The sequence below is a fragment of the Primulina huaijiensis genome, chromosome 16, assembly GCF_012295235.1.
Source record: "Primulina huaijiensis isolate GDHJ02 chromosome 16, ASM1229523v2, whole genome shotgun sequence".
NCBI classification, from domain to species: domain Eukaryota; kingdom Viridiplantae; phylum Streptophyta; class Magnoliopsida; order Lamiales; family Gesneriaceae; genus Primulina; species Primulina huaijiensis.
Window position 1 is genome coordinate 1,719,706 of NC_133321.1, and position 8,678 is coordinate 1,728,383.

General features: G+C 36.8%; 2 protein-coding genes across 2 annotated transcripts; both read left to right on the forward strand.

Annotated features, from left to right (window-relative positions):
• Positions 1-260: 260 nt before the first annotated feature.
• LOC140961884 (putative vesicle-associated membrane protein 726) lies at positions 261-2,283 on the forward strand. Its single transcript, XM_073420648.1, has 5 exons — positions 261-595; positions 1,207-1,348; positions 1,422-1,542; positions 1,644-1,706; positions 2,130-2,283. Exons 1-5 carry the CDS (start codon positions 403-405, stop codon positions 2,274-2,276), a joined length of 666 nt encoding a protein of 221 aa, XP_073276749.1. The 5' UTR covers positions 261-402; the 3' UTR covers positions 2,277-2,283.
• A 5,126-nt stretch (positions 2,284-7,409) lies between these two features.
• On the forward strand, positions 7,410-8,057 carry LOC140961702 (uncharacterized). Its single transcript, XM_073420365.1, has one exon. The coding sequence runs from the start codon at positions 7,410-7,412 to the stop codon at positions 8,055-8,057; it is 648 nt and encodes a 215-aa protein (XP_073276466.1).
• The last annotated feature ends 621 nt before the right edge of the window (positions 8,058-8,678 follow it).

An 8,678-nucleotide genomic window follows, 5' to 3' on the forward strand; every position in this document is an offset into this window, starting at 1 on the left:
ATTTATATTATTAATTTAAATAATTATACAAAAACCGAATTAACCGACCGAAATATCCGAACCGTTTTAGTAGAAAACCGAACCGAACCGAAGAAAAATGGTTCGGATATCGGATTATGTATTTCTAAAACCGAAAACCGAACCGAATCGAACCGAACGATGAACACCCGTAATTACGACATAGACTAACAAAAAAGTGTATATTTGCAGGAAAATCAGATGGGAGGCTGCATGCATGCTATTCTAGTTGACCAAACACTTCCTCTATTTTCTCCCATCCATTCTTCCATCAACACAAACCCATTTCACCTTCTCAATTCTTGGATCTTACCTTTTTTCCTACTTTGATTTCGGAAGATGGGTTTTTTTCATTGATTCAGAAAAAGATTTTGACGTTCATGCATGATGGGGCAGCAGTCGTTGATCTACAGCTTCGTGGCGAGGGACACGGTGATTTTAGCGGAGTACACGGAATTCACGGGGAATTTCACCAACATTGCCTCTCAATGCCTGCAGAAGCTGCCTGCTTCGAATAACAAATTCACCTACAATTGTGATGGGCACACGTTTAATTACCTTGTGGATAATGGATTCAGTAAGTTCTTAGATTTGGTTTCTTTCCTTTTTTAAAAACAAAATGAAATTTGAATGATTGATTTTGTTTATGTTTCTGGTTATCGCAATCCCGTTTTGGTTTTGGAGTTTGTTTGTTTGTCGTTCTGTTTGCTGTATATATTTCATATTGTATCGAATTGACATGAAGCTCAAATAAATATGTTCAAAACTCAGGTATGGAATGTTCACGGTGAAAATTTTCCGTGTGATTTGATGAAAAATAAGTTTAACCAAAAATACATCAAATTTCCTACCTATTAGCTAATTTTATCAAAAAAACGAAATTGCGTTTTTGATCATGTTTGCAATTTTGTTATTCTTAATGGTTAAACTTGAGTTTTAATCATGTATCTTTCAATTACCATACGTTATGATCAGACTCAGAGTTATAAAATGATTTAGTAGCTAAATTGTTTCAACTGAATTATTAGACTACATGAAATGTTCGAGTGAAATTCAACTTTTTATTTACGAAGTGTCTGATGGTTGAAGATCTATTTCGCAGCCTATGATAAAGAAGTAACTGATCAGCATGATCCAACTGATTAATTCTTTCATTAGATTTTTGTAACATATGCTCAATTTTTGTAGCCTATTGTGTCGTTGCCGTGGAGTCCGCTGGTAGGCAAATTCCAATGGCCTTTTTGGAGCGAGTTAAAGATGATTTTAGCAAGAGATATGGAGGAGGAAAAGCCTCAACTACCGGTGCCAATGGCCTAAAAAGAGAATTCGGGTAAGTTCTTTCCTTTCTTGTAGTCTTTGCTTAATTTCCGACTCAACCATATATATTCTTTTTGGTATTTCAGGCCGAAATTGAAAGAGCATATGCAATATTGTGTCGATCATCCCGAAGAAATTAGCAAACTTGCTAAAGTGAAGGATCAGATTTCTCAAGTTAAAGGTGTGATGATGGAAAACATTGAGAAGGTAAATAAGTTTCTAGAGTTCCTTTGCCTTCAAAAGCTTCAATTCATAATGGGTTACTTACTTATTGCGTTTATGGTTTTGGTTTACTGTTTGTTCATCAGGTTCTTGACCGTGGAGAAAAAATAGAACTACTTGTTGACAAAACAGAGAATCTCCGATCGCAGGTTATAACCACTTTAATGGATCTTCCATGTTTTTAGCAAATATAGAATATGATGGGGTTTTGCACTGGGAACTGTATTTCGCCACTTCTATGATTTCTTGCATAAAATGTTGAACCTAATACAAAATTCAGAGTGCTAAAACCTGAAACTTTAGCTACTTTACGAATCAAATATTTGAATTGCATAGCTCTATAGTCGTAATTACAAGGGAAATTCAAAAAAATAATAATAAAGACAAGAATAAAAATATTACAAGAACCATCATCAGATTTATCTCCCAGCGTTTCATGGTTATCCCATTTGAACGTATTCATGCATTGGAATTATCTACTAATTTCTTGAATCAGGCATGCATATGTAGCCATCTATTCTTCTATGAGAGTTTGTGGTTTCTATGTTTTTACTTACGTCGTGTTTCTGCAGGCTCAAGATTTTAGGACGCAAGGAACCAAGATGAGGAGGAAAATGTGGATTCACAACATGAAGATAAAACTGATCGTGTTTGGTATCATCGTAGCATTAATTCTAATAATCATTTTGACTGTTTGCCACGGCTTCAGCTGTTTCTAGTAGATGTACGTTAGCCTCTTTTGCCATTTATTCTTTAAGCCTGTAAGTAGAATCTGATGTATAGATCATGTAAATGCGTCACAGAAGGTGAAGATATTAAAACGTCGCGTTATTATTATTAAATTTTTTTTTTTTTGGTATACTTCACATTTTAAGAGAATATATATACTCGAGTTCTTTCATAATAATTTCATGGTTTCGTGTGCAGATCATGTGTTTCGAATACTTGAATTTGTTCGAGTTTTCTCAAAAATCATGTTTCTAAACTTGAATGAACATGATAAACAATTATGTGAAAGTTGATCGAGCATTATCTCTGGTCATTGAATTAATGATTTGTAAGTACTTTGTTTTTCTCTTGGTTTGAAGCCTTATAAGCACTTCAACCCTCTATAGATAGTGTATTGTTTGTTCTTATGTGTGTGTGCTTAAGGGCCTCAAATGCTAATATTTATTGGCATTCTCATAATCAATGAGTAAATACATAAGCTTGAATGTCAAAAAGAAGAGACATGTGCATGTATCAAAGGTTTAAAGTTGAGACAATGCATGCACTATTTCGTCCAAAATTCATATTCTCTCTCAAATCTATATAACTTAATGAAAAAATTTTATATTTATTCGAAGTCCAAATTTATTGATATTTTTCGAATCAATTTATAATATGTTCACAATAAAGATGAGAAAATATCACATACGAGTTTCATTAATTTGTTCTTAAATATATTTGTAACGCCCGAAAATCAGTCCACGTAAATCGCATGTATGAAAATTATTAAATTCCTAAAATATTTTAATTAATGATTTTGGATGCATGAATGATATATTTTGATTGACTAAATGATTAATTGTATAATTTTGCTTGATTTCATAATTTAAAGATTTTCAGATGTATCGGTGGTTGAAATATTAATTAATTAAACTATTTGGATTAATCAAATTAATTAACTAAGCTCATTAGTGTTTTATTTAATCATAGAGCTTTAAACCCATAATTAAGAAAATTAGGTTAAAGAATCATGTTTAAAAGGCAGCAAACCCTAACCTCTAAGGAGTTGTGATTTTTGAAATTCTACCCTAAAAAATCTCTCAATTTCGGCCACCTTAAAGAATTTTAGGTTTTGAGTCGTTAACTTAATTTTGATCTCAACGTCAAATTTCCTCTAAATTTTATAGTACAATTTACTGAGGAACAAATATTTCAGTCATGGACTTGAATGGAGATTGAAGATTTCAAGAAGATCGTTCGTAGGAAATACTACAAGAGCTATCTCCGCCAATCCCGTAAAAGTTGGTGTCAAATTTTTTATTCACTACAGATATATATATTCATAAATGTCTTATGAATGTTTATTTTATTCAAACCATACAAGTGTTCAAAGACGTTATCTGAATTTCAAATTTAAATTTTAAAATTTCTACTGCGTTTTGGACATGAGAAATCCGATTTTCTCAACTTTGTTTTTGTGCCGAATTATTTCAAGTGTGAAAAGAAAAATTAACGTGTGGGTATCGTCATTTAACAAAATGGGTGAAACAAGTTTTTGGGTGGTCGATGTAATTATTTTAAAGGCTTTCCCGGGCAGCACGTGTCTATGAATGATTTACGAAAAACTTTTTTTAAAAAAAAAACTTGGCAGCATGTGTAAATTTTAAAGACTTCGAGCAGTATGTAATACATTTAAAGATTTTGGTCAACACATGTAAATTTAAAAGAAATTAGGGCAACATGTCTTGCAATTTGTGCATGACTGATGCTTTTTTAAAGAATAGTTTTTGGGCAGCATGCGAATATATTTATTTGAAAATAATTTTAATTATTTTAATATTTGTGGTAAAGGTATGACTGATTTGACCGCCTTGGATGTCGCTTTCGAGTTGAGATGACTATGTCAATTTGATGGCTTTGGATGTCGATGTATGGGTCGGGATGTCTCTCCCAACTTGACTTTTTATGACGCGTGGATGTCGACTTTTGGGTCGAGAGATCTCGCCAAACCTAGATCCTTGTATGTTTGACCAAATGATTATGACTGATGACATGAGGAAGTTACTGAGCCACACTTCATAAAATAAATTTTTAGAATTTTATTTGATGGTTTGAAAATGAGGAAGTTTCAAAGAAAAATATTGATTGTTTAATGTTATGTTTATTTTATATATATTAAAAAAAACGTGGGGAGCAAAAATGTAATTTTTATGTAAAGTTTGAGTAAAAGCGTTTAATGAATGTCTTGTTTTATTATATGATACTTGTTTTTTCTGGAAGAAATTGTTAGACCTCTAAGCTCACTAATTTTCATCGATGTAGGTGAGGAAGACTGATGTGGTGCCTGGTTGGTGATTGGTTAGACATAAGTAATATTTTTCCGCAAGATTGATTCTGTTAATTGATTGGTTAGACATAAGTAATATTTTTATGTTAAAGCTTTAATGAATTTCGGTTTATCAAATTTTGAAATTGTATTGAGGAGCATTATTTGTTTTTGTCTAGAGATAAAGAGACCTTATCTTCAAATTAGTGAAGACGATTTCTTTTCAAATATGTTTTTGAAATTTATGAAAAATTTATGTGTAAAGGGTACAAGGTTTCAGCCATTAAATGAAGAAGAAAAAAATCACATATTTTACGAAAAATGTAGGACGTTTCAAAACAACTCATGTGAGTTCAGTAAAATCATATGCGTACCGATAGATGCATAATTTTATTTTATCTAAAAACTTCTAGGTGGTTAGAAAAAACATATTATTAAATTACTTTTGTTCAAGAAGGTCATTAAAATATGTGTAAACTTTTAGTTTATATTTAATGTTATCTTTAGGAAATTTGTAGTGTAAACTATTTCAATAATTTGGAAAATCAACAAAAAAAAATCATACTATAAAAGGAGATAGAAGTGACAAATAAACTATTTAATCATAAAAGTAGTTAGATGGTGAAACTTTTTGTAATCTTATTTTTTTATGACGTGGGAACCTACATCCGCTACCATTCGGTGTCAATGATAAATATTTAAACTAACGCAATAGCCTACAAACTATACTAGTTAAGTAAATCGTATTAGGCAAGTCCTATACGACAGGCTCGCCTGGAAATGGTGTTTGCAGGAGAAATCGAGCACTCACCTACTCCACTAACTCGGACATCTTTTAGGGACAACTTCTTGTAATATAGTTTTGGTTAAAAGACATCATAAATGTAACAACTAACATTATGTCATATTTTTGTTATATTTTTTATTGTAAGTATGTTCAATTATTTTTTGTTGAAAATAGTATAACTTAAGAAAAACTTTCTTTTGGTCATTGAGATACAAAAACGTACATTAGAAGAGTGTTCATCTGAAACACTAGATGACATAAAAATATGGAACCAATTATGTTGAAATAAAAATGTCTCTTGATATCCTATGGATGAGCCCATTAAGATAAGACCCAAACCAGATTTTGGACCCCTGGCCCGTCCCCAACCAAGGTAGAAGGCCCGTCCAAAGCCCAGGTATTCTCCTATAAATACAAAATTTGAGCATTCAATTGATATATTCATTATATTATTTTTCAGAAGCATCTTTAGCTGCTCCCCCTTATATCCTCAGTCTCTGAATTGAGCATCGGAGAGGCTACGTCGGGACACCTCCTGACCCCATTCTAACGATCTTATTCGTGATTTCAGGCCCAGGGTAATTTCGAAACCTGAGTTTAGACAAGTGACACTTGCTGGAATCGGACGCTAAATTTCTCGTGAGTATTACTTGGCGCCGTCTATGGGAGCAGAAGAGCTAACTCAGCATCGTCAAGTCCCCAGATGAGACCTGAAAAATCTCATGCTAAGACGAGGCAGGAACAACCTCGTCTTGAGACGAGGCAGGAACAACCCCGTCAGGAGACAAGAGCTGAACAACCTCGTCACGAGACCAGGGCCGAGCAACCCCGTCCCAATGAGAATGTGGGGAGCTTGACCTTGGAACAGTTGGGCCAATTTATTACCCGAACAATGGACGAGGCCATGAAGAGGAACAAATAATCTGTGTTTGTTGAGGAACAGGCCACTCGCCAAGAGCGAGAGGAAAATACTGAGGGCCACCAGAGCAGGGTTGAAGAGACACAGCCCCTCTCAAATGAGGGGAATATGGAGATGGGAGAGATGTGGAAGGAAATCCGGATGTTGAGGCAACGGTGGGAAGCAGAGCGCCAACACCCAAGAGGGGAAGCCCCTTTTCACTGGCCATTTTAGAAGAAGTGCTTTCTCCAAATTTTCGACAGTCAAACGTGGGAGAATTTGACGGACATACTGACCCCGAAGAACACTTGGGGAGATTTGAGAATACGGCTCTGTTGCATCAATACTCAGATGGAGTCAGGTGCAGGGTGTTTCTGGGCACGCTGGTGAGGTCAGCCCAACAATAGTTTAACACCCTACAGCCCAACTCCATACAGTCTTTCGAGAATTTTTCTACGGCTTTCTTGCACCGATTCGCTAGCAGCAAGAGGCACCAGAAAAACTATTTGATCTTGTTTCTAATGAAGCAGCAAGAAACTGAAACTCTGCGAGAATTTATCCGACGTTTCAACGATGCAGCACTGGATATACCAACTGCTTCCCCGGACATCATGATAAGTGTCTTTACCCAAGGACTGAGAGGATGGGAGTTCTTTAAATCGTTGGTCAAGAAACTTCCATCAAGTTATAATAATCAGTTATCTCGGACGGAAAAATATGTAAATCTAGAAGATGTCCAGCGGCATAAGAGGATGGAGCAGCGGCCTGGGGAATGTAGAGCTGAGGGAGCGGAAAAATGAGGTAGGACGAGAGGTGCAGGCGAGAAGGAGGAGGATAAAGCTAGGGACATATGACAATTCTCATCCCATGTTCTTCTGGATAGAAGTCGTGACAAGGTGATGGAGGTGAGGGAGCCCGAGGGGAGGTGCGAAAAGTCACAAAGGGTTGAAAGTAGTGCTAGATTGTCTTTGAGGGACACACGAGAAAGATCCTCATCCGGGAGTCGACAGAGGTCTCGCCCGTCCCCCAGGCATGGTCAAGGCCCTACGTGGATAAATTAGAGAGTCGGGGAGCAGAGAAGGGAAGGTCGAAGTCAAGATGTCCCTCAGGAGCCCGTCGAACCGAGGAGGGGAATGAATGAGGATAACCATCCTACGAGAGGAATGATTCATATGATCTCGGGGGGTTCTACTGATGAAGACTCTGGGCGAGCTCGGAAGGCACATGGGAGAAGGTTGGAGAACTTTGAGATATCTAGGGGTGCAGACTTACCACAAGACTCCGTCATCAGCTTTGGGCCGGAAGACCTCCGAGGCGTTGTGACTCCACATAACGATGCCTTGGTGGTGACGGCCATCATTGCCAATTATGATGTGGCTAGGATATTTATTGATAATGGAAGCTCCGTAAACGTCTTGTTGAAGAGCACGTTGGATCAAATGAAGGTGGAAGGATTTGAGTTTGAGCCGGTCTCCACCCCGCTGTATGGGTTTACAGGACGCTCCATCCCACCTTTGGGTCAGATTGTTCTTCCCCTATCCTTGGGGACTGATCTTCTGCGGATAACAAAAATGATAGCCTTCACCGTGGTGGATACCCCGTCAGCGTATAATGGAATTCTAAGATGGCCATCCCTGAAAGATTTTAGAGCCTTAACTTTTACTTATCATCAGAAGCCTAAGTTTCCTGTGAGAAAAGGAGTTGGAGTCTTGTGCGGGGACCAAAAAATCGCGCATCGGTGTGGGAGAAGGGAAAAAGGGCACGTGTGGAGGTTAACATGATTAGGAAAGGAAGAATTGGGTGACTTGGCCCAGTTGAAGGAACAAGAAGAGCAGAGGGGAAAGATTGACCCAGAGTGGGAGGGTATTTTTAGAGTGATTGAGAAATTTAATTCTGGAGCTTGTTACTTGAAGAATGCTCAAGACAAGGCTTTAAAGAGGCCCTGGGATGCTTACCACCTTAGGGAATATCATTATGGATTTTATCGTTGACGTATTTCATCTTTACATTTTCCTATGTAATCAGTTGAAATTCAATAAAATCAAGTTTTTCTTTTCATTTCATGAATGTTGGTATATTATGAAAGTGAGAAAGACTTTATTTTCCTGCTAAGGCTTTGCCTAGCAGAGGAGCAGAGTTGGGAGGAGAAAAATTAAATTTTCCTGTTAAGGCATCACCTATTAGAGGAGTAGAGTTGGGAGGAGAAAGATTAAAGTTTCCGTGGAGAAAGATTAAATTTTTCCTGTTAAGGCATCGCCTAGCAGAGGAGCAGAGTTGGGGAGGAGAAAAATTAATATTTCCTGCTAAGGCATCACCTAGCAGAGGAGCGGAGTTTGGGAGGAGAAAAAATTAAATTTTCCTGCTAAGGCATCACCTAGCAGAGCAGAAGAGTTGAGAGGAGA